General features: G+C 37.1%; 1 protein-coding gene across 2 annotated transcripts; it reads right to left on the bottom strand.

Moving 5' to 3' along the window:
* Positions 1–6,151: 6,151 nt before the first annotated feature.
* LOC112708741 (FBD-associated F-box protein At5g60610-like) lies at positions 6,152–17,779 on the bottom strand. Of its 2 annotated transcripts, none has more exons than XM_029288856.2 (5): positions 17,455–17,779; positions 16,024–17,285; positions 15,738–15,923; positions 14,955–15,175; positions 6,152–6,494 (listed from the first exon to the last, which is right to left on the bottom strand). In XM_029288856.2, the coding sequence occupies exons 2-5, from the start codon at positions 17,257–17,259 to the stop codon at positions 6,446–6,448; spliced, it is 1,692 nt and encodes a 563-aa protein (XP_029144689.1). In that variant the 5' UTR covers positions 17,260–17,285; positions 17,455–17,779; the 3' UTR covers positions 6,152–6,445. The 2 variants fall into 2 exon arrangements, with proteins under 2 accessions (XP_029144689.1, XP_025616465.2); XM_025760680.3 differs by having other exon boundaries at positions 16,024–17,275; positions 17,455–17,754.
* Positions 17,780–18,188: the final 409 nt, after the last annotated feature.

Here is an 18,188-nt window from a genome sequence, read left to right as displayed (position 1 = left end):
ATATTGATGTATGGCGGTTCTATTTCACGATCATATTTCTTGAGAGGTGCCCCCGGCATATACCCTCATTCTGAAAAAATCACAAACCCCTAAAAACAAAAGATAAAGCAAAATATAAGAAAGAATAAATTTAATACCTGGTTACACCCAAAGGATCCCATACTACACCTTATTTTGAACAGAACTACACCCAAATCCTAAAATATAAACAACAGAATCAACTTATAACAAATTTATTAAGCTTCATTTTGGGTTCGGAGGGACACGCTTGTGATACGGGTCAAGGATACAAAATTTTTTCTTTCTAACATCAGTCACCCATATCTACCAATGCTCCGCGTAGCAAACAGGTGCAAATATCTAAAGTATAGCCATATTGAACAGTGTTTTAGTTTAATTGGCACATAACCAAAGAATTGTGATAAGAAGTTTTAGAAATAAAAACTTACATATGGATGGGATGCCAATTTTTTCAGGTCCAAAAAACGTATGAACATTTTGTAGTCTTCAATCTTAAACGGATTTTTTGTTTTTGGCTGTAAGAAATCGCCGCCCTCATGATTCCTAATAGCTATGTTCTATAGCATTTGTGAAACACCAAAAGAAATATTTAATACACCCAAAATATATATTACACAAATACACCCAAAATTGAATTCAATACACCTTACTATAATAGTAGGGGAAGACAGTAAATCTCTTCTTCAAACTTCTAATATTTTGTCTGTTCAAAATCAGACACATAATAGTGACAATCTAAAAAAATAAAAAACCTAAATTAATTACATCAATCAACATTGCAGTCAGATCTCATAATAAAATTATTAATCTTATTCTAATATTACCTCAGTTTCGATATATGAACTAGCTTTTAGAGACGTAAAGTGGATTTTTGACAATTACAATGGTTGTTGGGCATTGAGGATGCACACTGGCTCAAACTCATTAGTACCTCCATCCCCGTATGTCTTTACATGTGTGGCCCAAAGGTAACACTTTTCTTTCATGTCAACCGACAATTCCTTCCTCCTTGCAAGAGTTTCAAACTTTTCAAAAATTTGGTCGGCAGGCTACTTTTTGAGTGGGGGACTTTTAGCCTATGAAAAATTCAATGCTACCTTAACCCCAACGTTTGCAGTTTGCTCTACCAGCTCCTATAATTTTTTAATTAGTATTGGTGTCTCAGGACTTTTTCCCTTCTCAGATCCTGGTCGCCCCTTTTGAGTCAGCATTTCTTCCTGACTCGAATCAGTGAAGCCAAGGCTGAATGATGGCGCTAAAAATTGTTTTGGTACATGGGATGTTGTATTGGCGATCATCATCAATGCAGCAGTGGCTTCACAGGGCGGATTACTGCGTGTTGACATATAAGATACTATAAGAATAAGAATAGACGAATGATATCGAAAGAGAGTTATATTGTGTAGAACTTACATTTTCGAAGGAGCTACTAGCACTGTGGGTGTACTTTCAGCAGGTTGCTGGGGTTGCGGAATGCTGCAGGGTTAGAAAAAAAGATTTAAATTATAAAAAAACAAATTTCACCTTAATTCAGATGAGCTACACCCAAATAAGAAAAAATACACCCAAATAATAACCAAATACACTCGAATATTATTCCTCACCCCTTAATTGTTTCTTCGCTAATTTTCTTGTTCGGGGACTTTGGGGGGATGGTTCAATTTGCACAGGGCTTGCTGCTATTGTTTGCGATGGAGGCATGTATACTTGAATCGGAACTCTAAACAAACCAAAAATAAAAAGTTAAAAAAACTCCCTTAAAATAGATGATTAGAAGGTTGAAATTTAGTTGTAAAACTCATATATCAAGCGGTTCAAATTTTGAATGTGTCTCCATCTGAACAATGATCATCTTCTGTTGAGCTGGGTCACTGACCGATTCTTCTTCCAGACCCAGTCTGAAATCCACCAAAATAATGTCAAAATACACCTGAAGTATTAAAAAGAAACACAGGCTCTGTTTTTTTAGAACTTACGTAGTTGCAGATTTTTCTTTTTTTTCTTGCCTTTTTTTTCTTGAATAAAACATTAAAAGACTTTTTTTTCTAATATATATATATATATATATATATATATATATATATATATATATATATATATATATATATATATATAGAATTAGAAGCAGATGGTAACAAAAGAATTAAGCAACTGGTATTAGAAACAGAAATTAGATGCTATCCGTGGGTTTGTTTACGCTGCTTTGATCCATTTGTGCTTGAAACAAATGATCATTCTTGCATCCTAATTTCACCTCCGGTATTCTAAGCATAGAATAAACATCATTCAGTAAAAATACTATTTAATTAATTCAAGATCTCAAAATTCTATCAAATAAAGGATCTTACATTTCGGATGAGTCACAGTGACCTTCCGTCGATGGGACCCCAGCTTCCTTTATCCTGGGAAAGCAAAAAAAATTATTAGCAACAAAAAACACCTTAAAATAGACAACATATACCCAAATTCAACATACCCATGTGCAACACCCTTTTCATTGGTTTTCTTCTTTTTTGATTCTCTGAAGAATTCTTCTATTTCTTCAGTTCTGACAGTACATGCAAAAGAATATGTTAACAAATAATATTTTGATGATAAAGGGTTAGATAGCTTTACAACGTATCTTACACATCATAGGATTTAATTTGTTCTTCAGAAGACGAATCCTCAACAATGTGCTTTCTTTTTTTGGATTGCATCCTGAAAATAAAAAAGTATGAATCAGACAAATACAATACAACTGATGAAAAATACTTCCAAAAGCAGTGCATACTTTTTGGGTGAAGTTTGAAATTTTTTTCTTTAATTTTTGTTTAATGATTGGTGATGATTCTTCACTTCTGAAATTAATTGAGAAACACTCTATTAATACATCAAATTTTGATAATAAATAGAAAAGAAAGAAATGCAATCAAAATTTCAGAATCTTACTCATCATCGGATTCACTTTCACTTTCTAAAGTGAAATCCTCCACATTCTGTTTTCTTTTTCTGGATACCATTTTGGAGAGCAAGCAATCGTTAGAAAAAAACACCCTAAAAATATTACTTACATTTTAGTTGTCCTGGAGGGTTGTTTCCTTCTTTTTGTTGCTTCCTTTGAGTTTTGTTCAGACTCAGACTCAGAGAAAAAAGCAAATTCACTCTCCAATGAATTACTCTCGGATGAACTTACCTTCTTCTTTTTTGGCTTTTTCTTTTTTTTTTCCTTTCTTTTCTTTCTCTTTCATTTTCTTCAATTTCTTTTTCACTTCCACTCTCTTGACTATGCCTTGAAATAGTCAAAACGTTAGTTTACACCTTTTACATAACTAAAATACACCCAAATTAGAGAAGATATTCTGTTCAGTTATCATATGACCATCAATTTCTGCTCTGATCCTCACAACCAGTAGCTCCCTATTCCAATGGCTAACCCATGGCAGTCGAAGGATTGTTTCTCCTTTCTTGTCTGCGTGTTTTGTTAGATGAAAATAAACTATCATCAAGGCATGGAGGCAGCCATCAATTGATTTTTTCTTTTTCAAGTGGTAATTGGATGGTTATGCCTTTGATGATAAAATTGAGGACATAGCTGCCCCAGTTGCACTCCGTTATGTTGTCCATTGGAAAAATTAGAGCCAGGTGGACAGGAGATACTTTGTTTATCGTAGTTAGTAATAAGAACGCCATTTGAATATAGAGGACAAAAATCCTCTTGAACATTAGTCGATCTTGATCGTTGTCAACACTGATATCCATTATATAATCGGTCAGATTCTTTAATGTTTTCCCCTTGAACCTTCTAAAAATCTTTGTTCTCCTCAGAAAGTTCCTTAAAACTCACTTTATCGAGAAATAGGTCTCCTAAAAAAAACAAATTACACTTGAAATACACCCAATTACCAGCCATATATATCTAAATTTATTTTTGGATTACGTGAGATCAGAATAAGATAGTATAAAATGCAAGTATAAAGGTTTTCTATAATCAATTACCTGATGCATTGAGGCCAAGGGCAGCTCCTATTTTTTTGGGTTTAATTTTCAACGAACCGTACCTTGTGTTCAATTTGTTTTTTGTCCAAATTAAAGAAATTAGCTAACTCCTTCAACAGTTTGTGTGGCACATTCATCGGCAGAATGTGCATCAGACCACCAAATCCTAATTCGCGAACGATGACCTTCTTTGCCTCGCTCATTTTTTTCAAATTTTTCATTCAATAATCGTGTGGAACATCTCAAATACTTGGTTTGCTATAAACAAAGCAAAACGAGAGTCATTTATTATGCATATAATAACACTACAAGCTGAAGTACAACTACAACAGTACCAGTTACACTTGAATGCTCTTGATATATATACCAGACAGACAACCAAGTTGGGTTGGTCTAGTGGTTAGCTCACTAGTCCGCTTAAGCAAGTGTCGGGGGTTCGAATCCCGCCTTGTGCATGCAGCAACCCATTGGCCAGCGGCAAACCCTTAAATGGAGCTCAGTACCGCGGCGGATTAGTCCTTGGCCTGCCGGGTTGGGGGATACCGTGGGAAACCAAAAAAAAAAAAAACCTATATTTATACTAGAAAAAATTGACTTGTTCTAAGATATATATGTGTGTGTGTGTGTGTGTGTGCTTACATTGTATTTTTTTTCACTTTGGCTCTTGCTTGTCATTTTTATTGTAAGGAATGAAAAATATTATCAATAGATAAAAATAACAGCCAAATACCAGTCACACACACCTAAATACCAGCAACATACACCCAAATAACTACCAGATACACCCAAATATCAGTTCCATACACCCAAATACCAGCTCCATACACCCAAATCCAATCCTATACATATTTATTATTTTTTTTATTACATGACATTATATGAGTTCAAAATGATATTCAAGTCAACGAAACATGCATATAATAACACTACAAGCTGAAGTACAACTACAATAGTACCAGTTACACTTGAATGCTCTTGATATATATACCAGACAGACACACCTGTATTTTTTTAATTATATAACATTATATGATGAGTTCAAAATGATATTTAAGTTCAAACTTTCACTATAAGAACTAGTCACATTCGAATTCGATGATATACACCAAAAAATTTGCCATATACACCCAAATATGAGTTCACTTGAAATACAGTACAAAGTTTATATGTAAACAAACTCACTTCCAAACTTGCAAACATGCACAAAAACAGATAAAAAATATGTTAACCATTCACTAAAAGTACGTAAAACAGTATAACCGACTTGAACAGTTTCACCAGAACCTTAATATCTACTTTAAACCAAGAATATATAATGAATCTACTTAATAAAAGAGAAATACGACGATTTAATGCTTCATCTTCGAAATCAAAAGAAAAATTTGAAAAACTTAGAAGATTACTGAAACAGTACCTTGAATAATGTTTTTTCCTTTCTTTTTGGTGTTTTTTATGGAGATTTTGATGTTTGCTTGTTGATTTCATCGACTGTTGGCGAGGAGTTTGAAAGTTTCTTCAAAGTTTTCGAATGTGCCTTGAATTTCGGTGGTTGAAGTTTTAATCGAGGAAGAAGAAAAGTCGTTCATAATGGTGAGTAGCGCACGGTTGAGTATCGCGCGTGTTTAACACACTTGAGTTGGGTGAGAGTAGTTTTTGTTGGGTTTGGCCCAACTTGTAGAACTTGTAAACCAAAAAAGCTTGTATGTGCAGCATAACTGTTATAAAATAGAGTATTATTTTTAAATTGTCAACCACCACATTAAATTCGAAACAAGTAAGATTAATACTAGCGAAGGACATATTTGCCAATGCCACAGAAAATTTAGAATCTTGATAAGTAAAAGTAATCAAACTCGGAGCATTAATCGATGCATTCTCCAAATTAGAACACCAAGCAATCTTTAAAACTTTAAGTTGCACTACTGGAAAGATGCATATCTCTATATAGAACGCAATTTCGTTAATTCCAGTTTCTCAAGGCGATAAAATGTATGGAAAAGTTCAAGAGACCACATGCTTGTGAGAATCAAATTGTTTGGATATTGAAAGCCTAGATATATAATAACATAGCATGATAACTTAGCTAATTAAATCAAAACTACCCTACTATAATTGGAAAGTATATATATAATCCAAATTAAAATTAAGGAGAACTAAAAAGGCAACAATATCATATACTAGATAAGCACAATTTGTGAATACATTGTTTTGATTATCAAGAGCTGAAACATGGTGCCATCATCAGATAATACTAGTAGCCACTATCTCAGTCTAATATGCAAAATTATTATGCTAATTTTTCTGCTTTTAGTCATAGTAGAAGAACATTAGGGATGCAACAACCACAAGCAATGATTCATAATAGGTCTTCCATTGCAGTTGAACCTAGGTATCTTCATAATGTATTGTTGGGAAACCAAATCATGAATCCTCAATGCAGCATGAATTAGTTGACGCTGGGACCGGCGTTGATGCGGCCGCCGGACAGAGAAGTACTGCCGCCAAAAGAGTTGAGTTTAGGTGAAAATATAAATCCAAGCCAAGCAAATAAATAACCACCAGGTAATGTTGTAGCATTGCATGAATTACAATTATATAGCTTTTAATTCTATCATCACGTTTAAGTTTAAGTATACGTTTCTTGCTTTAACAGGTCTAGGGAATAACAAACCTCAAGGAGAGATCGAATTGACTATCCATGTGGTAATTTTCTAATGTATGGTTGATATAAATAGATGAAAATATTATTAGATTTTATTAACATATACTAGGATTATTATAGTTTCTGTTGACAAGTATTTGAGTTAATTAATATATTTATTTACTTATTTATTATATTAATTGTAAGGATTGGTGGTTAGATGCAGGAAAACTCTTACTTTTAGTTTATTAAAATTAATTTTTAAATATAATTTTTTTTAAAATTATAACATATGGTAAATTAAAATAAGGCATGATTTGATAAAAATTTTTAAAAAGATATTTGTACTGGTAAATACATCATTTTTTTACATGATAAATTAAAAACGATTGTATATATGTGTTTGTAGTTTTAAAAAGTTAAAAGTTTTTGAAATCACGTAAGAATATTTTGTGAAAATTAGTTTATACTTATTCAAAATATTAAAAAGTCTAAAATATATAACAAATATTCAAATGTAAAGTTCCATTCATAATCAAAATTTTCTCCCATTTTATGATTATTATGGTTATTATATTTTAAAAATTATTTTATTAAGTATAAGTGTATAACTATTGTTATTTGTGTTTATTAAAAAGCTATTTTTAAGATCAGTTTATTAGTAAGCGATTTTTTTAAATATAAATACCTTCTTTTATATTTAGTAAATGAAAAAAATACAAAAATCAGTTATTAAAATTAGCCATTATATATTTATGTATAAATGTATGTATTGTTTAACTAATTTTTAATATGTATTTTATTCTAATGACTAATTTTAGTGTACATATAACATAATTAAAAAATATGTATTTATAATTACAAAATTTAAAAGTTAAGAATACTTTTAAAAAATATTATACTTGTGTTTGTCCTTATAAGTTTTGTATTTATTTTTTAAAAAGTATTGATTGTTCATCTTTTCTAAAAAGTACTTTTAAAAAAATCCAAAAAAAAAGCACATAATAGTTGTTACGTTGGGTAACCGGAGATTAATGGGCTAGACTTGTTGGGTTGGCCCAATCGTCTAGGGAAGAAAGCCTTCGAGCGGGTTTGCGCCTTTAGGAGCTCCGTCCGACTTGTACGTGTGAGAGAATGGGGGGTGGTACCTGCAAAGACACTCCGATGCCTAAGTCAGCTAAGGTGTGAGCAGGTCTAGAGAGTATTGGGACTTAGAGATACCTGAGGGGTGTCAGTGTATTTATAGTGGTGAACCAATAACCACCGTTGGAGTAGTTCCACCTTTTAGGGTGGATAACCGTCCCTTTAACTTAAGGAAGTTACGATATGGCTCCTAGAAGTGGATTGAGAGATTTTAAGGGCAGTTATTATCTGCCAGCTAATCTCTGCTTCCGACTTCGTTGGTCAAGTCGTGGGGAGCACCGACTTCTTAAGAGAAGGTCGGTGAGGTGCCCAACCTTGTGGGTTGGATCTGTCGTTTGGACCTGGACCTTAGCGTTGGGCCAGGGTATGAACAGTGCCCCTACTCGAGCCCAATTTCTTTTAAGAGGGTCGAGTATCATAACTCGGGACTGTAGCCGACCTGATAGGGAACCGACGTGATTTTTCATAACCAAAGTGTTTTTGAAAGCTTTCAACAGTCGCATCAAATCAAACATCGCGTCTCTTAGAGGTTTGAGTATTCATACGCGGGGGCGGTTACCTTGGTAACGGTGCAACTTCTTAAATGGTTGCGTCGTTTTACCTTTATGCCCCTAACATGCATATAAATACTTTTCCCGCTCTTTCCTTGTTTCGTTTTTGCTTCTCTAATATGGGCTCGTTCTCGGACTTCAGGGTGTAGTTCAAGTTCTTCTTTGTGTCCCTTTATGTTTCCAACCTCGTCGTAGAAGTTCACCCTTGGGCTTTGTTCGTTGATTTCAACCATTATCATGGCTTCTATGCCATAAGCAAGTCGGAAGGGTGTTTCTCCTGTGGCAGACTGAGGTGTGGTCCGATAAGCCTAAAGTACTTGTGGGAGTTCCTCGGCCCAAGCTCCCTTTGCGTCCTGTAACCTTTTCTTCAACCCTGCCAATATGACCTTGTTTGCTGCCTCGACTTGTCCATTTGCTTGTGGATGTTCCACTGATGTAAATTGATGTTTGATTTTCATACTGGCTACCAGGTTTTTGAAGGTTGAGTCGGTAAATTGAGTGCCATTATCAGTGGTGATGGAGTGGGGTACCCATATTTGGTGATGATGTTCTTGTAGAGAAACTTCCGACTTCTCTGAGCGGTGATGGTGGCCAATGGTTCTGCTTCTATCAACTTTGTGAAGTAATCCACTCCCACTATTAGATATTTTACTTGCCCCGGTGCTTATGGGAATGGTCCTAGCAAGTCCAATCCCCACTTTAAAGGCCATAGGGAAGTTATACTAATGAGTTCCTCGGGAGGGGCTACATGGAAGTTTGCATGCATTTGGCATGGTTGGCATTTTTTCACAAATTCCGTGGAATCTTTTTCTAAGATCGGCCAGTAAAATCCAGCTCGGATTACCTTTTCTAGCTAACGATCTTGCACCAAGATGATTCCCGCAGATTCCATTGTGCACCTCCTCTAGCATCTCGGTTGTCTTTGAGGTCGGGACGCACTTTAGTAGTGGTGTTGATATTCCCCTTTTATAGAGGATATTTTTCACCAGCGTGTAATTTTGTGCTTCCCTCTGGATTTTCTTGGCCTCTTTTTCTTCTTTGGGGAGGATGTCGAATTTCAGGTATTCGACTAAGGGCTTCATCCACCCGAGGTCTAACCCGGTGATTTCAAAGACATCTTGAACAACCTCCGTTTTGTCCACGGAGGGTTCAGGGAGAGTTTCTTGAATCAGGCTTCTGTTGTTCCCTCCTGGTTTGGTACTTGCTAGCTTGGAGAGGGCGTCTGCCCTGTTGTTGAGGTCCCGAGTTATATGCTTTATCTCGGTCTCTTCAAAGCGCCTAAAGTACTCCAAGGTTTTGTCCAAGTATTTTTTCATGTTGGGATCTTTGGCCTGGTACTCCCTGTTTATTTGGGAGGTCACCACCTGAAAGTCGTTGAATATCATTACTTTAGTTGCACCGACTTCTTCTGCCAGCTTTAACCCTACAATCAAAGCTTCATATTCTGCCTGATTGTTGGAAGCTGGGAACTCGAATTTGAGGGAAACTTCGATTTGCGTTCCCCTTCACTGACCAATATTATGCCTGCCCTGCTTCCAACTTTATTGGAGGACCCATCTACATATAACTCCCATGTAGTGGATTTCTTCTCTTGATCTCCCACGTATTCTGCTAGGAAGTCGGTGAGGCATTGAGCTTTTATTGCCGTTCGGGCTTCATATTTCAAGTCGAACTCGGAGAGTTCTATTACCTATTGAACCATTCTGCCCGCAATGTCCGTCTTCTGAAGGACCTGCTTCATGGGCTGGTTCGTTCGGATTTTTATCGTGTGTGCTTGGAAATACGGCTGTAATCGGCGTGAGGCTACTACTAAGGAGTATGCAAACTTTTTAAGTTTTTGATACTTTAGTTCTGGGCCTTATAGAACTTTGTTGGTGAAGTACACAGGATGCTGCCCGACTTCATCTTCCTGTATTAGAGCTGATGCTATAGCTCTGTTTGCTACTAACAAGTATAGGATGAGCTCTTCCCCGACCACGGGTTGGGTCAGGATTGGGGGCAAGCTCAAGAACTTTTTGAACTCCCAAAAAGCTCCTTCGCATTCCGGAGTCCATTCGAACTGGCATCCTTTTCTTAGTAGAGAGAATAGTGGAAGGGATTTTAGTGCCGATCCCGCCAGGAATCTGGAAAGAGCAGCAAGCATTCCATTTAATTGTTGGACCTCCTTCAGACAAGTCAGACTTTTCATTTTCAGGATAGCTTTGCACTTATCGGGGTTTGCTTCGATTCCCCTTTGTGTTAGCATGAACCCTAGAAATTTTCCCGCCTCCACTGCAAAGGTACATTTTGTGGGATTTAGTCTCATCCCATGCGACCTTAAGGTGTTGAAAACTTGTGAGAGGTCTGTCAAGAGGTCGATTTCCTCCTTAGTTTTCACTAGCAGGTCATCTACGTAGACCTCCATTAAGTTCCCAAGGTGGGAAGCGAACACTTTATTCATCAACCTTTGATATGTGGCCCCGGCATTTTTTAATCCAAATGGCATCACCACATAGCAGTAGTTTGCTCTAGGTGTGATGAATGAAGTTTTTTCCTCATCTGGTTTGTACATCGGGATTTGGTTGTATCCCGAGTAAGCATCCATAAACGACAAGTATTGATACCCTGAGCTTGCGTCTACTAGAGTGTCAATACTGGGAAGTGGATATGGGTCTTTGGGGCATGCTTTGTTCAGGTTGGTGTAGTCGACGCACATCCTCCATTTGCCGTTTTGCTTTTTGACTAGCACTACATTTGCTAGCCATGCCGAGTACTTGACCTCTCAGATGAAGTCGGCTTCCAAGAGGGCTTGTACTTGCTCCTCCACCACCTGAGCTTGTTCTGTTCCGAGCTTGCGTCTGCGCTGCTGTACGGGTCGCGATCCGGGGTGTACTAACAGCTTGTGGGACATGAGCTGAGGGTCTATCCCTGTCATGTCGAAAGCTTTCCAAGCAAAGAGGTCAGAATTATCTCGCAGGAGCGTTATCAGCCTTTGCTTCAAACCTCCATCTAGGCTGGCCCCTATGTTGGTGTTTTTTTCTTCCTCTTTTCCGATTTGAACCTCTTCGGTTCTTCCACCCGGTTGCGGTCACAGCTCTTCCCTAGCTTTTATTCCCCCGAGCTCTATGGTGTGAACTTCCTTGCTCTTTTCTCGGAGGTTTAAGCTTTCATTGTAGCATTTTCTTGCCAATTTCTGGTCTCCTCGTACCGTTGCTATTCCCCTAGGTGTTGGGAATTTCATGCAAAGGTGAGGAGTTGACACCACCGCTCCGAGCCGATTTAACGTAGTCCTGCCCATTAAGGCGTTATACGCCGACCCGACATCGATGACGATAAAGTCGATGCTCAGAGTTTTGGAATTTTTCCCCTTTTCGAAGGTCGTGTGGAGGGAGATGTATCCCAGTGGCTTAATTGGCATGTCTCCTAGCCCATACAGGGTGTCCGGGTAAGCTTTTTACTCCCTTTCGTCCAACCCTAACTTGTTGAATGCGGGCTTAAAGAGTATATCAGCCGAACTCCCTTGGTCCACCAAGGTCCTGTGGAGGTTGGCATTTGCCAAGATCATGGTTATCACCACCGGGTCGTCATGTTCGGGCATGATCCCCTGTCCGTCCTCTTTGGTGAACGAGATGGTCGGGAGATCGGGGGATTTGTTTCCGACTTGATAAACTCGCTTCAGGTGTCTTTTACGAGATGATTTAGTGAGTCCCCCTCCCGCGAATCCTCCAGAGATCATATGTATGTGTCTCTCGGGGGTTTGTGGTGGTGGGTCTCTTCTGTCTTCATCATCTCGCTTTCTTTTTCCATGATTGTCCGACCTTTCCATGAGATATCTATCAAGTCGGCCTTCCCTGGCCAACCTTTCTATCACATTTTTAAGGTCGTAGCAATCATTTGTTGAGTGGCCATACATCTTATGGTACTCACAGTAGTCGCCGCGGCTTCCTCCCTTTTTGTTTTTGATGGGTCTATTGGGCGGCAACCTTTCAGTATTACAAATTTTTCTGTATACGTCCACTAGGGAGACTTTTAGAGGAGTATAGGAGTGATATCTCCTCGGCCTGTCGGGACCGACCTCCTCTTTTTTCTTGGGCTCCCTTTCTCTCTCTTTTGCTAAGTGAGGAGGCCCTTGTCGCCAGCTGGGCTCCCGTAGTCTGGCATTTTTCTCTATGTTGATGTACTTTTCTGCTCTCTCTTGTACATCACTCAAAGAGGTGGGATGCCTTTCTGATATGGACTGAGAAAAGGGGCCCTCTCTAAGTCCATTTACTAACTCCATGATAACTGGCTCTGTGGGCAGGTCTTAAATTTCCAAACATGCTTTGTTGAACCTTTCCATGTAGTCACGTAGAGGTTCCCCGACCTCCTGCTTAACTCTAAGGAGACTCGGTGCGTGTTTTACTTTATCCTTCTGGATGGAGAACAGCATTAGAAATTTTCTCGAGAGGTCCTCAAAGCTGGTAACCGGCCTGAGAGGGAGGCTATCGAATCACTTCATCGCTGCCTTCGACAAGGTAGTTGAGAAAGCTTTGCAGCGAGTTGCATCAGAAGCATCAGCCAGATACATCCGACTTTTGAAATTGCTTAAATGATGCTTCGGGTCTGTGGTTCCGTCATAGAGGTTCATATCAGGGCTTTTGAATTTTCTTGGAACTTTCGCCCTCATTATGTCCTCACTGAACAGGTCCTCTCCTCCCAGGGGCGACTCTTCTCGGTCGCCACGGGAGTTTCGACCTTTAAGGGAGGATTCGAGCTTCAAGAGTTTTTCTTCCAACTCTTTTCGTCTTTCTATCTCTTCCCTGAGATTTCGCTCAGCCTCTCGTTGTTGTTCTAATTCCTGTTCCAATTGTTCCAAACGACCTTGGTGGCCGTGGACCAGCCCCATTAGCTCGGTTGCATGGGGTGGCCCTTCCTTTCTGAACTCTTGTCCCTCCGAGGAATTTACCTTTGGGTTCTTAAGCCCAGAGGTGCCTTCTCTATGCTGGTTGTTGGTTCCTTGGTGAAGGGTCAGGTCCGCGTCATTGTTTCCGGTGTCTGGATTTTCTTGTTCGGAATCAGACGCTGTATGACTATCTTCTGGTGAGTTGTTCGCCATTACTGGTTGATCTCTCGGGTCCCCAGCAACAACGCCAATGTTACGTTGGGTAACTGGAGATTAATGGGCTAGACTCGTTGGGTTGGCCCAATCATCTGGGGAAGGAATCTTTCGCGCGGGTTTGCGCCTTTAGGGCCTCCGTCCGACTTGTACGTGTGAGAGAATGGGGGGTGGTACCTGCAAAGACACTCCGATGCCTAAGTCAGCAAGGGTGTGAGCAAGTCTAAAGAGTATTGGGACTTAGAGATACCTGAAGGGTGTCAGTGTATTTATAGTGGTGAACCAATAACCACCGTTGGAGTAGTTCCACCTTTTAGGGTGGATAACCGTCCCTTTAACTTAGGGAGGTTACGATATAGCTCTTGGAAGTGGATTGAGAGATTTTAGGGGTAGTTATTATCTGCCAGCTAATCTCTGCTTCCGACTTCGTTGGATCAAGTCGTGGGGAGCACCGATTTCTTAAGAGAAGGTCGGTGTACTGAGGTGCCCAACCTTATGAGTTGGATCTATCGTTTGAACCTGGGCCTTAGCATTGGACCAGGGTATGAACAATTGTAATACCACTTTACCTTGTGGATCTTTATATTCAAGGCAGGTTGTTCCATTGAATTCAATAGAAGGGAGGGGAAATCCCTTTTCTGATTGTCTAATTTTATATACATTAAATGCTATAAAATTTTTCTTTGTTATCCATAATTTTATTTAATTGTTATACATCAACTTTTGAACCTACAGTGAGAAAAAATTAATTTATGTTATATAAGTATGAACAATTATAACTATAAAATATGTAAATTAATTCTATATTTTATCAAAGTAAATCCAGATTAGAATTTATTCACTTCAAATTATTATCTATAGAGTGTGTTACTTTCCTTATGAAATAAATTAAAAATAAAAATATTCTACATATATTAAAAATAACCATCATATATATATATATATATATATATATATATATATATATATATATATATATATATATAATTAACTACTAAAATAATCAAATGGCATAAACTCATAACAGAGTAAGCAAATATGCAATAAATAAATAATAAAATTTGTTTATAGTTGTATCATAAAAAAAATTGAGTTGTTAAATATATATTTCTATATCTAATAGTTAATTAGTGACTAATTTTTTATATATATGTAAAATGATTGTTAAAAAATACTACATAGATATTAGAAATCAGAAATCAGATATTAATTAGTTAACAAATAAGAATATTTATTTGTTATTTACAAAAAATAGTTTGGATGTACTGCTGTAAAAAGTATTTGATTATTCTGTAAATATTTGATTATTTTAATATAAAATCTTATATTATAAGTTTAATTATTTTGATGAAAAATCTGAGAAAGCTTGATTATTCTGATATTAAATGTTAAAACATCATGCACTATGAAATTTAGATGTGAATGTTAAAGCAGAACATATAAATTACTTTCAACTGTTTCATCAACAGTTAAACACAAAGAAGGCAAGAAAACAAAAACGACATAACAAATTGCAGTTGTAATTTTATATTTTAAGTTGTCTTACTGTAATGAGTCCCACTCTAACTCAAAGTTAAGATGCAGAGCCGGGGAAGAAAAATTTATTGGCAATGAATCCAAGAGTGCTTCACAATCACTGAGGTTCTCATATTTCTCAGGAGTGCTTCTGACTTTGACATCTTTCAAATCATGCCACCAACATTTCATTTGACTTGAACTGCAGCATCTCTCTTCCTCTTTGTTGCACCTTAGCTTCTCCAATAGTAGCTGTTATTGATTTGGCCAATTGACAACTAGAATTAGAGAGGTGAAGGGGGTGGGAGAGTACGTGTTTTTTAAACGTAAAACTAGTTTTTAAAAATCAGAATTGCTAGCTCCTAGCACTCCTCTTTTTTAAAAAGTTGGCTACTTACTTTACTGCGTATAGAATTGGTTCATAAACTTTCTCATTTTTTTTAATATAAATTGATATATAATAAATTAACACAATAGCACTCAGAAAATAGAGTTATCAAACATTTTTAAACTACCGAAACTGAAAGATTCAGAACTAACAACTAAAATTCACAAAAAAATCCTTTAGATTTAAAAAATTGGCAAATACAATTGATGATAAACTTACATAGTATCATGTCAGTCTTTTATATGTAACAAAAACAAAACTATTTTACAATTTATCAATTTTGTCAACTTAGTAAATCTTTAGAAGGCTACCTTTTTATTATCCTTCAAATGATTTTTGTTTTTTCACGAATCAAACCACTGAAAAAATTGATCATGCATTGGACAATTAAATCAGGAGTTAAGGGGCAATGAATCAATGACAAACCTTAAGGAATATTCTGCTGCAGAGTTTCAGGTTCAAAGAAATAATAGCAGGACGGAAGCTCCAAAACAAATCATTCATAAGAAGCACACACAACTCTTCAGTTTCTTCAGCTACCGATAACCTCAATTCTTTGATCCTTGGCAAAGGGACTTGAACATTTTGTAGTACATCTTCATTGAACACAATCTGCTCATCCAAAATACAATTCCAACACAAATGACATCAAAGTTCTCCATGTAAACTTTTATTTTAGCAACTAAAACATAATTTGATAATGTACACTTACAGATGAACCTCTCATGATTCCAAGATACAAGGATACCATAACATTTCTTGGTGCTATGTTCTGGAAAAATGCCCTAAGCCCTTTCAAATCCATACGAGATTCTATTGGGAAGCCAAAATCAAAATCCACCTGATTTGAACAATTCACAAAAGATATAGCTGCTGGCATGTGGCTGGATTGTCCAGAATATCTACATGACTCTAAATTCGGCGCATCGATCTTAGCTTCCTTCAACTCTACGCAAGCCTGGAAGGACAAAACCTTGAGGCGAGAACTGGAGATCATTAGGCTCTCAGATGTAACACAACCTTTTAATTCCAACCTCTCAAGGAAAGGAAACTTGTCAAAAAGTTCACGCAACCATTGGTTAGAGACAAAAACAGAACTCACAGGCCCTAAAAGAAACACCTTCAAATTTCTGCACTTGTCTATACTGATATCACAAGGGAATAATTCGTCATTACCAAGATGAAGATTCTCTAGACTCGGCACATCAACATGAATTTCACGAAATCCATAAAACTTAGCAGACTTTAGCTTAGGCAAATCATGTACTTTTACATTTTCCAACCCAACACAGTGCTCCAATATTAAGTCCTCAATCATAGGACAACCAGAAATGAGATCTTCAAGCGCTTGTTCATGTCCCAAATAAACATAAACTAAGGACAATATCCGCAACATAGGGAACCTAATTCTGTGATTTACAATCAATTTGTCTGCTCTAATCTTCCCTAACAACACTAATTCAGTTAATGACTTGGCTTTCAGTACATCTGGTGGCAAGTAGTAATAATTATGAGAGCCAAACTCACATCCAAAGAAACAGTCAGCAAGTTGAAGTTCAAGCTTTAGCACCTGAATACTGCTACTTTCACCTACTATCTTCATCCACCGGTCGACGAGATGTGGCATGAACCGAGGATGGAAGAACATCATACTCAGGTTAAATTCTTTGATGGCAAAGCCGTGGTGGTGGAACCTAACAAGTGTCCTGTCCACAGATTTGAGGAAGCTGTTGGCTTTCCTCCTGTTGTCTTGTATCTTCACGGGATCTTTTCTATCCTTCCAGTGCACGCGCACGCATCGAGAGCCGTCGAAGACCAAGATGGGAAATGAGGACCATGTTTCATGCCAAGCCTTGGACAAAACACTGGTCCTTGCAGCATCTTTGTAAGGCAATCTTGAAAGAATGTCATGCAGGATTATCTTTGGCAGATCAGAAACTTTGTCCATTTCCTTAATAAAATCTCTGAGCTCCCCTAACAGAAACAATTACTAAGGATTAAATAATGTTCTACAATTACATTCAATAATTCTATGCTAATAACTTTCATCATAATAGAAGAGAAGGGTCATTGATATATTGAAATGAAAAGTTGTAGTGGGATGCAAGTGTATGAAAAAGCTGTTTGAATGTAAATTGCATACCAGTGTGTTCAAGAATTGCTGAGACTGAGATCGTTGATGTGCATTGAGATTTTGGTAAAGTGTGGAAAACCTATCTCATCAAGATCTTCATCTGCTATGAATTATTGAATTTAATTTTCAAGCAACTATCTTTCTTTCTTCCCTGCCAGTGCCTTGTCATGTCAAATATGAGTCATGAAATATTTCAGGTTAAGGTTTAAAGAACTTTCTCCCGTTTGAAAGTTGTGTAGCATGTAAAACAGTAAAAGGAAGGAGCGGGAGGAGATAGTGGAATTTAGGGGTACACATGAGCAGGAATGCAGGATAGTCAGAAGATCCGGCCCTGACTCGAATATTTTAGGATTAATTTGGTGTGGTTTTATTGGGTACAAAATTGGATAAGAATTTTAAAAATGGATTCGATTTTTATTTAGAGTTGGGTCCGAATTAAGGTAAACCCAGTTTCACCCATTCTATGTGCATCTTAGAGCTACTAAAAAGGTATATATGTTTTAAATTAATTCTATTATTATGTTATATTGATTATAAGGTTATTGTTTTATTTTTAATCACATTTGTTGAATTAGGAAATAAATCAAAAAAGGCATGAAATTAGAATTTATGAACAAATTCAAGTTCAAGTATGATTATCAACTTTTCTGCAACAACTATTTTTTCTTTTTTATAAATGAGTGCATCATAATTTTTTGACATAACATTTATTAAGACTTGGATTTCTCCCAGTAAATACCTGG

The sequence above is a fragment of the Arachis hypogaea genome, chromosome 9 (assembly GCF_003086295.3).
Source record: "Arachis hypogaea cultivar Tifrunner chromosome 9, arahy.Tifrunner.gnm2.J5K5, whole genome shotgun sequence".
Classification (NCBI taxonomy): domain Eukaryota; kingdom Viridiplantae; phylum Streptophyta; class Magnoliopsida; order Fabales; family Fabaceae; genus Arachis; species Arachis hypogaea.
Note: the sequence above shows the minus strand (reverse complement) of the source record. Positions and strands in the feature narration are given on the sequence as shown.